The sequence below is a fragment of the Lampetra planeri genome, unplaced genomic scaffold, assembly GCF_965212315.1.
Source record: "Lampetra planeri unplaced genomic scaffold, kcLamPlan1.2.h2 scaffold_383, whole genome shotgun sequence".
Taxonomy (NCBI): Eukaryota; Metazoa; Chordata; class Hyperoartia; order Petromyzontiformes; family Petromyzontidae; genus Lampetra; species Lampetra planeri.
The window spans coordinates 1-11,502 of NW_027615206.1; the positions used below are offsets into that span (position 1 = coordinate 1).

The window sequence follows — 11,502 nt, forward strand, 5'->3', positions numbered from 1 at the left end:
AGAAAAGTTACTGTGGTTCATTCGTACAACATCACACTTTGGCCGACACGGGTTAGCACGGTTAGCACTGTCCGGGTCCTCTGGCTTTCTACCACCGCCAAAGGCATTAAAATTAAAATTTAATTGTCTGTAGCTGGTAACTACACAGCTGGTATCGGCTACAGCACACCTGCATCCCGTAACCGGAGCATGTGGGAGATGATGAATGAATAAACAAATGCTTCACGTCATCATATTAGTGTCAATCATATGAATCCTTGTGGTCAGAGAACGGCAGCAGTCAACGTCCTGTGAGCGATAACCTACATACTGACCTGAGAACCCACTGTGGGTGTGTAATAACAGATGATTCTAGAGCGGAGGTCATTCAGTGTTTCAGTCAATGTTCAGACATATTTTTCATTTAATAAACACACTGAATGACCTGTGCAGTCTTTACTTCCTGTGTCATCTCACCCAGCCAATCAGCCCGGGCGCATCTCACAGAAGAACTTTAAATCAAAGTCTTTGATTCGAGGATTAAGCTCTCGTCCTTTGAAGAAGTCGTACATGAAACTACCTGGAAGGACAAGGAGAGACCCAGACAGCTGTGTCAGAAGATGGTGGACATAGAAGAATGATGAAGAAGGATTGGGGATCTTTGCCTCACCAGAGTTTCCACCAAGTGCTAGCTGGTCGGGTGCAGCGTAGCGGGAGCGGACGTACAGGTAGATGCTGAGCAAGACGGAGATCAGGAAGGTGGCCACGGTCAGGGGGAGGAAGTGGCTGTGGATGTAGGTGAGGTCAACACCCTGATGGACGGCTGCCGCAGCCACTGCAGCGCTCAGCACAATGGCAAAGAAACCTGCAGGGGCACAGGGAGCACAGCACATGGAGAGATGGAGGCTGGACGATGAACTGCAACTGGGGTTCATGTCAACAATAAGGCTCCACAATCCACAGCACACGGCACCACACCTTCACACATCCACATGGACACCACTGACTTACACGTCTTATATCGTACCTTGAGGAGCTAATTTTGAGATATTGTACTAAATATTACCTTGATGTAGACCACTGCGCCCCCAAAGACAAACTACTCTTTTAATTAATTAAAGACTAAAATGACTCACCATTGGTTCTGTAGGTCAGTCTCTGTCCAGACCTCAGTGGCATTCCCTCGCTGAGCTGCAGAGACACAAGGATCAGCTGTGTGAAAGCACATTTGGTGAATGAGGGGTCACACATGAAAACGTCTGGGGTAGTAAATGTGATGCAAAAGGATTCTTAACTAAATAATTGTGATAATCATCATTACTGACACAGAAAATGCAATAGTTGATCAATTAACTACAGAGGACATGTAATGATGCAGGTTAGATGCTTACTATAGTTACCATATCAATAGTGTATCTCAGATTTACACACTGTCTACTATTTCCTTCAAGGAATCATTGCTCTGCTGATCTTTTGACTCTGTTAACATTAACCTTTCAGCCCGTCAATGTGATTAGTTTCAGCTTTGCAAATAAAAAGTTGTAAAATCAGCAATTTGGCAAGAGACTAATGAGGGCAGGTCGTGTGCAGACATCGTCTGATCATTGAATAACGTCTTTCTGCAGCTTCTCATGACCCGTTATCTAATTTCTGCTTCCTCCAAGGGGCCAACATAAGAAAAATCCACATGCAGGTTGAAGAAGTCGTTCAGCGCCAGTGAATACAGATTTTACTACAAAACCAGCAGGCAGACTGACCTCACACGCACTCACCTTTCCGACAGGCAGGATGTAGAGAACGACGTGGAAGAGGATCCACAGGATGACAAAGCCGAGTGCCTGAGCATCCCAGAAAGCTTCCAGGGGGGGTAGAGGAGGGGGGAAGTTGGCCAGGCTGGGGTCCACCAGGTTGACTTGGAGCACCACGAAAAGTACCCAGGCTGGCAGAAAGAGCATCCAGAAGTACACTCCTGGAGGGAAATCAGGATCAATCATTAGTTTGATCTCGATACATCAACATGGCTGGACGGACGTTTGTCAAGCTCTGATTTCAGTCTACACACTGATGGCTTGTCCATGCTGACACCTACCCAGCTTCCCTCCAAAGTCCAGTGAGCTGGAGAGGCTGGCAGCAGGAGCTGCAGCCATCTTGTCTTCCTTCTCCGCCAACGGCTCTTTGGTCTCAGCTGCTTTGGCTTCTCCGTCATCCTTCCTGCGGCGCAGGTTGTAACGGCTCTGATTCTTCTCAGGCTCCGCGTCTGTCTTCGCCTCAGACTGCTGAAATAAGATTGTAGGTCAGAAAAAAAATCCTGAAAACTGAGAACGTGAGACACATGTCGACTGTTTCCTCACATGGCCCCCAAAAATAATGGCAGGTAATAATAATTAGTAGTTCCAAACTATGATCATTTTAGGGAACGTGCATACGAAATGACACTGGTAAGAAAGACAATGAGTGACAACACACATAACACTGAAAACAAGTCTGATGACAGGAACTATTCCAACAGCTGTGGATTATTGTCGTAAATTTGTTTACAGAGGACCTGTAATGCAGTGAGAAAGTTGTAAAGCAGGGGCACATGCTCGTGCGCCATGTGACTGTCTAAATCAACCATGATCTTATGAGGGGGCCTCTCAGCTGGAAAACACACAGGCCCCCATCGTGCATGCATCATGACATTCCATCAGCTCTGACTTACCTCAAAGCCCATTCACAGTAAGTAACACACTGATCCCTGAGCTGGGTCAACATGGCTTTTTAACATTTTCTGATGTTTCTAGCTGAACTGATGACAATCATTGAGTTTTCCTCAATGTTTGTTGTTGAAAGGTTACAACTCACCTCATTGACTTTGTTAGTGGTGTTATTCTCCTCTTTCTTTTCATGCTTATTGTTGCTATTGGCGTCAGCTGCCTTTGTCTGCGGCTGTCCATCAAACAATGAAGGGAGTTTCATGGAGATGAAGGGACAAAATGGGGAAAAAACGTGAGGGACAGACAGAGGAAATAAGCCAGGCCTCATCCAGAGTGACAGGAAGATTTGATTTCACGATAGGCTTTAATTTGATTCTGGAACACTGACTGAAATGAAATGACACTGGCTGAGTTCTGTTCTTCTCATACAATAAGTGTGAGAAATCATTACGATAGGTTTCCTCAGCATCTGTGCTCATATTCTCACCTTGTTCTAAATCTGTTTTTGTGTCACATGCCAAATGATTGTATAGGATATACGACTGACTGGTGTAATGGACTGTATTTTCAGTCAGGTTTTTCTTGTTTTTAAGTTTTTAATTCTCCTGATTTTACACATTAAGACAGCTCAGTCAGTATTATTACACTGTACTCGTGCACTTACCAGAGGACTGAGTCTGACCTCTACGGCATTCCTCAGCTTAGAGTCCCTACGAGATGGGGCCGTCTCTGTGATAGCGGCGGTAGCCACAGCGGCCGCAGCACGGGAGGAGGAGCGCCGCGAGGTCCGTGCTGGGGAGCGGGGACCGACTGCGGCGGCGGCCAGGTGATCGAGAACGAGATCGAGAGCGGGGAGCGGGTCTGGAAACCAGACGCACTCTGGAAAGAAACAGTGGTTGAAACCAGAGAACGGATGAGACCTTCAGTTTTATTTAATGGAGCAACAAAATAAAGATGACATAGGTTTCTCTGGTCTCACCCTGATGTCCTGCTCCCTGAGCTCCAGCTCAGTGCCATCCTTGTAGATGACTGTGTAAAGCTGACTTTTGGAATCAAAATCAAGCACCTTGACCTCATAATACAGGTTGCTGCCTGGCCAGCGGCCCATCACCGTGTCCCCTCTCTGGTACTTCACAGCTGCCATCGTCATTGACCTTAGAGGGAGTCAGAGATTAGATAAAACCTGGGCAGAAAAGGAGTAAAGAGCCGGGGAAACAGAGAGGGACAGAAAGAGGAAGGAAGAACACATGGTGAACCTATAAAGTTTACATTTATCTGTGAGGGTTCTCAGCCACCCAGGTCTTTGTAACTCGCTGTGCTACATCCTTACATCATAGCCAAGTTGACTTCTAGTTTGCTTGAAGACCTACCTCATGTATTACATTACCATGGAAGGCAACAGCTTTAACAAGATCATGTGAAAATTGGTCTAACGTGAGAATTTAGTCTGGATTTACTGCATGACCCTGACCAAATGTACAACACAATATATATCCCTCAGCATTAATGCAAGCAGTGGTGGGCTCTGTTTGTTTTGTTGTTTTTTTCAATTGGACAAAACCAATCGCATGAATAGTGCAGGGAAAAAAAGGCAATTGTCCCCTTACCTCACAGGTACATGACTTTTGATAAATGTTCAATATAATCTGTTAGTAGTCCTGAAATGCTCCAAACTCCACAACATTGGCAGACACTTTGGACAGGCAAAACCCTACAATGATGTGCACCACTGGACACAATGAGGTAGACCAGGCAAGGTCAGCATTATGGAACATTAGTGACCAGGGAGGCTCAGTGTCTAGAAAACCACCACACTACTGCAGAACTGCTGACAGGTCTGTCCCTGTTTACCCAAAGCCATCTGTCTGAAAGAGGTGGGCCATTCAAGTCGGAGCAAGGACTTTATCACCGTCAACCAGCAAATGTTACTTAATTAAACAGTGGTTGTGAAGTTTAAGTCGAGTGGGCTAGCTTGAGGCAAACCATGAAACAAAAAGCAAACTGATAACACAATCACCTAATCATCTCATATGCCATTATGCTTAGAAACTGAGCAGGTAACATACAGAATACGCGTGGAGGTTATGAATAGGGAATTATTAGGAATTCTCAATTTTATCCTGACCTACTGAGGAGAAATGGCTCATCATGTTCAGGCTAAATGTGAGCTAATCAACCCACAGGTGAATCATCTATCAGCCTTCAATGTACCAACTCCATCTCTTGTACACTTCTGAAAACAAAACCTAACTCCAATGATTTACAACAAATATCCTTTGACATGTTGGCTGCCAGGAGCCCCACAAACCGAGGCAGGGAAAGGCAAACATATGGACCCAAGCACAAATCCTCTGGTACCTAATCTGATTTAGCGCAACACAAAATCCACAACATCAGTGAAAAACGTCTCAATATGACACACCCAAAGTTAGTCCCTATGATCCTGTCCTGGCTCGGCTGGAGTCTTCCATGTAGGATGTGGAGGGTAGTGCTGGATCGTGGCTGATGAGAGTTTCCCATCGGTTCAGAGTTGTGCTAATGACAGGACAGGGGTTGTAATGTGGGGGGAGCTACAAATAGAAGTCAAGAAGGCAACCCCCCTGAGTGCTTAAAAAGGCTTTTTAGCGACTTAACTACTAAACCCCTTCAAAATGTCACACGTGAATTAGGTTGGATCGTCCAACAAAGAAACAAGATCTCTACCTCTGCCAATAAAGCACGTTTCCTTCAGGGCTGATACATCTGTGTTTTATCAGTATCCAGCTAAAAAAGTTCTAAAACTGTAACATGTACACTATAAAATACTGATACTGGTACATGGTAATAAGGGCAGGTGTTATCAGCTGTTTCAGCCGACACGTTTCAGTTTTATTATGTTCGGTTGTAACAAAATGAATCAGTTGTAATTGTAAATAAATGATCAGGACCAAACTACACATTCACAATCTGTTGTTAGACGTGTCATTAGAATAACTAACGCCGACTTCATACTAGTCAGTCGAATAAACAACTACTTTATTAAAAATAACCGATAACCAAATAAGGACGGTTTACTACTTAACCTAGATAGTTCGGAGAAATGTACTAATAGTTAAAGTGAGAGAGGTCCCCAGAGCAGTCATTCTCATGTTAAATATATGTAATGCAATTTTTGACGTTCACTTCGTGTACTAATGTATTAAGTTAATTTATGTGTACATGTATACATTTAGGTATTTTAGAGCTGACACACAGAAGTTGCTTTTACGAATAACAGCAGCTATTCGCCATTACTCTACTTCATCGTGTTCAGAAGCTGCGCCACTGTTGGCCAGCTTCAGATAGCTGCTACCGACAGAAAGGAGGGAAAACGTCATGCGTTCAAATGTTGTTAGTGGAAAAACAAACGCGTCCCCACCGGAAAGCACACCCATGAGCGGAACGAATAAGTTCGACTAAATATACGCCAACTAGCCCAGCAGCGGACAGGAAAAAAAACGACATGCTGATGTCAGTGCTTAAGTCAAATTTAGAAGTTGTTTTTTTTTTTTTTTTGACGTAATAGTTATCGTCTATTTACTGGATGCCGTATGACTTCGCGTGCGAATGTCATCCAAGAGCAAAAACGGAACGTCCCCGCCGACGTGCGACTGGCCAGCGGCTACAAAGACCTCCAGTTCCACCACAAACCGACGGGTTTAACAACGCGGTAACCAAACTTAATTCTTTCACACGTCCAGATAGAGCAGGAGAGAGGTGTGGTGTCCAGGAACTAGTCTGAGCCTGAGCCCGTTATGCAGTTTGCTCAGTGAGGTCCGGCTCAGACCAATTCCTGAACAAAGAGAAACGTGATTCCATTTAGTAATTCGCACAACAAACACGCGTCCCGGGCGGACACACTTACCTTCAAACTTACGGAAATACTTCCACTGTGCAAAAACGAATGATTCCTTTCGCAACAAATTCGGCAGTGCAAAAACTTAATCGTAATATTTAAGTACCAAACGTTGCTAACGTTTGACGTAAGTGTCGATCTCCCTCCCTCTGGGTAAGACTCACCAGCAACAAGGAAGGCGCGAAGACTGCTGATTGGCCAGCATGATGTTCATTTCAAACAGACGTGCAATCTCATTGGTTACTAGTCGACATTAACCACGTTGTGATTGGTTCGACTGTCATGGTCTACAGAAACAAATACACAGGAAAAATACACATTATTACTGTCATTTACGACAGCATTTGTACTAAAATCAACACAACAGGATGACTGAAAGTATACAACACTTGAATATGTGACTAAACCACTAAACCCAAGTACGTTTTTATTGAGGTTATTAGGGTTTAATAAGAACATGTACAATAATCATAAGAACACATTAAAACCACGGATACACCATCAGCAACATTATTCTAAATATTACTCTAATATCTTTGCCTTGTTTTCATAATAAATGCTTATATGGTTATAATTTATATCCAGAAACTATTAAGGGTTTGGCTCCATTTGTAGATTGTAAATCAGTACCATGTTCCTGTGTCACCTTTCAACCCTGACGAACTGTTTCTATCCTGATGAAAGAGGTCTCATCCAGGATGAAACTACTCCGACCCACAGGCCACTCAGGTTCACTGCGGACTTTTCTCGAATCACTGCCTTTATTATTCATTATACTGAGGCATCACTGGAGGAAACGGAGACGTTATCTGAAATATGATATTAAGCAACCTTAGTGGCATGATCTAGATATGTAAAACATACCCAAGACGTATCACAGGAAAAGACGGCAGATTTTTAAATTTTTAATGGTCTAATCCCATTTCAGCATCACTCTTAGCTTCCTCCTCGTTCTCTCTGCAGCTCTTGGTACTTAGTTTCCGGTGTCAGAAGAAAACCTCAAATGAACTGCAGATACAGATGCATTGTCAAACTTCTCTTAGCACCGCCTACAACACCTCCTGCTGCGCAGAAACATTTTACACATTTTCATATTACACAGAGACTCAGTGCTGCAGGATGTTTTTGTATTTTAATCACATTAAAAAATAAATCACATTTGGTGCTAAAAATGTAGACTGATATACGCAAAGAACTTTAAACAGTATTTTCATTTAAAAAAAACAAAACACAATCTCTAGTTTTATTTGCAATACAACTGCACATGTGTATATGTTAGCTCCTTTTACCTTAATGTTGTCTTTGCTGTCTCTAAACAACATAATATTCGTCATAATAGTACATAATAGTCAATGTACCAGATTTTGCCTTTTAGAACAGCCTTCTTTGGAATCCCAATGAGAAAATCACTGAAAGGTGCATTTCTTTAACCACTGACCTGTGGTTGTTTGTGGTTTTGGCAGAGATGGATAGAAGACAGCACCAGCAGTCCCGACTTTCTTTGTGCCCTCGTCCAGCTTCTTGTGTCTCCACCTACATCAGTAGTCCACCCCACATTTTGCACAGAATGAGCAGCTGAGGTGAAACGTGTCTGCTGCTGGAGGACTTAGGAGAACTAAAATGGTGTGAGGCAGCTGACTCGAGGTCAGTCATCAGCAGATGTCAAACAGTACACATGCCACACAGGATGAGAGAAAACACTTTTTCACCTGGTGCAGTTACTGATGTGGAGACAGATTCATGTTTGAAAGAAAGACCAGTAGCTTTTTGTGCAAATATATATATCATGTAAATATATCTGCATTTTTTAAAAGAAGAAAGTGATCATGTTTTGAATAACAATAGTAATAGGATATAATAGCATCACAATCCCACCATGTTTTATTCTGTATTTGAAGGAGGAATAAAATCCACATGAGCAGCAATGAGCCTGAAGAATCCTCCTGACGACAATGATGCATGAGACACTCAGAAACAACTTCTAGTCTTGTATTGCAATTTTTATTTAACTTGCTCAAACAAAACAAAATGTTAGCATGTAAGAAAAGACTAATAAACATGAGAGCAGTTCGGTACAAAGCAGATGATAAAAGAAAAACGCGTCCTTGAAATGTGCGGTGCTTTGAGGCTAATAATCCATTGTATTCACCTTCACTTCCCTCATCACAACTGGACAAAGATAAAACGTGAGAATAACAGACAGATCTCACAGCAGAGACAGAAAACTAAGCTGCTGAACACAACAATGTCCCTTCTGTGACACTGAAACGGCGTAAAGGAGCCACAGCCCGACTCATCTGGTGTAGAAAAATCATGAGGGAGTTAAGATCTTCTCTGAACCCTCAAATGTCTCAATGGTTTGACTGTACATCTGAGTTGGAGGAAATACAAGTTCATGTAAAAAAAAAAAAGAAAAGAAAAAGGTTTCCTGGTGGGGAACAGTACCAAAGTCATAGAAGTCTCCTTCCATCTAAACAACCCTCATGGAAAAAAAACAACAACAACAAAGAACAACTGCATGTAGTGATAGTTCTTAGCTATTAATTCTAGTCTTCTTTGACATATTAAATGCAACTTCGGAACAAGGCACAAACCACATAGATTCACAAAGAGAGAAACGTTTCACCTGCCATCGTGTCCGGAGTCTGAATATATATATATATATATAGACAGATAATCGTTCTGCTTTTTAGATCTCTTGACAAAGGTGATACAAAAATAAGAAAGGCGACTTTGTTGAGTGATTATGTTGAGCAGGAGGCTGCTGAGTTGAATCCTTTGGTGCGACAGCCACACTGTTGTCAGAGTATGCTGGATTGCTCTGTTGGGTTTTTGTTTAAAGTGCAATCGATGCTGCGTAAAGGCAGCGAGCCTCTTGGCTGCATGTTTCCATTAAAATGGTGGATGACTACCAGAGCGTTTTCCAACCCACCTGAACCCTGACCGTGGTGCCCAAAGCTCCGTCCACTGCAACCACCGCAGAGTCCTTTAACACATCACAGTATCGTTTTTTTTCTAGATGCAAACACGACCTCTTTCTAAGCGAACTGGGATCCAGTGCTTGGAATCCCAACATACAAACAAGGTGATCGTCAGACTTTAAAAAGGGGCACACCGCCGTTTTTAGGTCAGAATGATTTCAATTGTCTTCGGTGGTAAATGAAGGAGGTTTTTACTCCAAATTAACTCTGATTCATCCATCTGCGTTTTATAAAGGAAGCAAAGCTGCTGCATCATCATCCACCAATTTGACTGCGGTTCCCTTTAAAGACGATGTTCTCACATCTGTTCTCTCACACGTGAACCAGAGCTGTGACATCATGAACTCAGCTCAACAGCAAATCAGTCTTTTTGTATTCAATTCATGTAAAGATGCTGAATGACAAAGAATGATTTCAGAGGTAAGAGGTTGTAAAATTTTCAAATGTGGCTATGGATCTTCAGGATCTCATATAGACAACATGGACCTTTATCTGTTCCCAGTCACAGTCCTCAGACACCAGCCTGTTCCTCTCAGGTTGATTGTACTTTTTGCTTTGAGTGGGACGAACAGACACACAATGACACGTCCCCTTAAAACTTTAAGGGTAAATACAGTGTCTTATTTCAAGGAGTCAAATAAAGGCAAAAAAAACAACAACAACAACACACCAACAGTAAGTACTGGTGAGAGTAAATGGCACATTTCTGTCCTTCACAGACACCATCCCCTGACCATCTTATCTGTATTGTGCACCTTTCTAGTTTCACTTTTATAAATGTGGTAACATAAAAATACAGAATAAAAAACTCGGATGTAGATAAAGATGAAGGATCCTTGGATGTCATAGAAAAAATAAGAACGAAAGATGGGTGTGGTGGTTTATTCAATGTATTAGGTGTTACAGTGCTGCTGATCTTGTCAAAGGATCCAAAAGGGCTTGTACAGGACACGGTTGGGGTGGGGGTGGTGGTGGTGGTGGTGGTGTGGGTGTGGGGGGGGGGGGCTTAGATAGATGCTACACTTATTGCTTGTAAGAAAATTTTGCGACAGTTTATTGTGATTCGTGGCAGACTGGTGAGCCTCGTCTACAGGAAGGAACAACAAGGGAGAGAGATGCACCTGACAGGACAAACTGACACAGCATGGATGGAGAGTCAAACACGAACAACGAGTCGCTTGTATTTACATGTACGGCCACCGTCATTAAATGTTGGCTGTTAGTCACAAATCAGTGCTGTTTGCTGACAGTTTGCTTGAGAGCTACGATGCAGCCACGCCCCCAACGCTTAATAGTCTTAAAAAAATACGCTGTTCTCTATAAAGTCGCCTGTCGGTGAAGTCCACGGACAAAGAAAGCAGCCTGTGGAACAACGGTAGGACTGAGCTACGTGACACTGGATGTGATTGGTCAGTTCTTGTTGTTCTAAAGAACTTGTTTCCTTCTTTTGTACAGATTCAGGCTAAAGTAGTGGTTGCGGAAGACAAGCTTTACAGAGTCCTGCAGAAGAGGACTTCACCACAGACGGACCCCGATGCACAGCTTTTCTTTTTCACCCGTGTTCCTGTTTCTAAACTGCCCCGATCCAACATGTGTTGATGTGAATCCCCAGCGTGTGCTCAGACTCTCCGACCATGATGATACAGTGTCTCCAAATGGTTCAATACTGGTTTGTATTTGTTCTCATAAGACAAACAGAGAAATCTTTGCATAACAACATTTGTGACATTTTTTTCGCTCCCGCTGTCCTCCAGGAGGGTTCAGGGGACGTGTGGAGAAGAGGGGGGGGTCACAGCTATCAGAGTTAAAAGACCCCCCAATCATAAGCCTGGTCTGTCTGTGTTTGCTGTGTGATGCTGCTGTCCTGTCTGACTACATATGTGATTATGGTCATCGCTGCCATCCTGTTGTGTTGTTTTTTGTTCTCCACTGCTGCCATGTGCTGTCTTCAACTGACCAGAGTTTTCTGTTG

General features: G+C 43.1%; 1 protein-coding gene across 1 annotated transcript; it reads right to left on the minus strand.

The window, feature by feature from the left end:
* Window positions 1-464: 464 nt before the first annotated feature.
* Window positions 465-3,819, minus strand: LOC144741010 (delta(14)-sterol reductase LBR-like). Its single transcript, XM_078623705.1, is given in 9 exon segments — window positions 465-559; window positions 650-844; window positions 1,116-1,170; window positions 1,752-1,948; window positions 2,069-2,255; window positions 2,824-2,907; window positions 3,340-3,477; window positions 3,479-3,595; window positions 3,655-3,819. Coding segments are annotated over 9 exon segments (1,233 nt in total).
* Window positions 3,820-11,502: the final 7,683 nt, after the last annotated feature.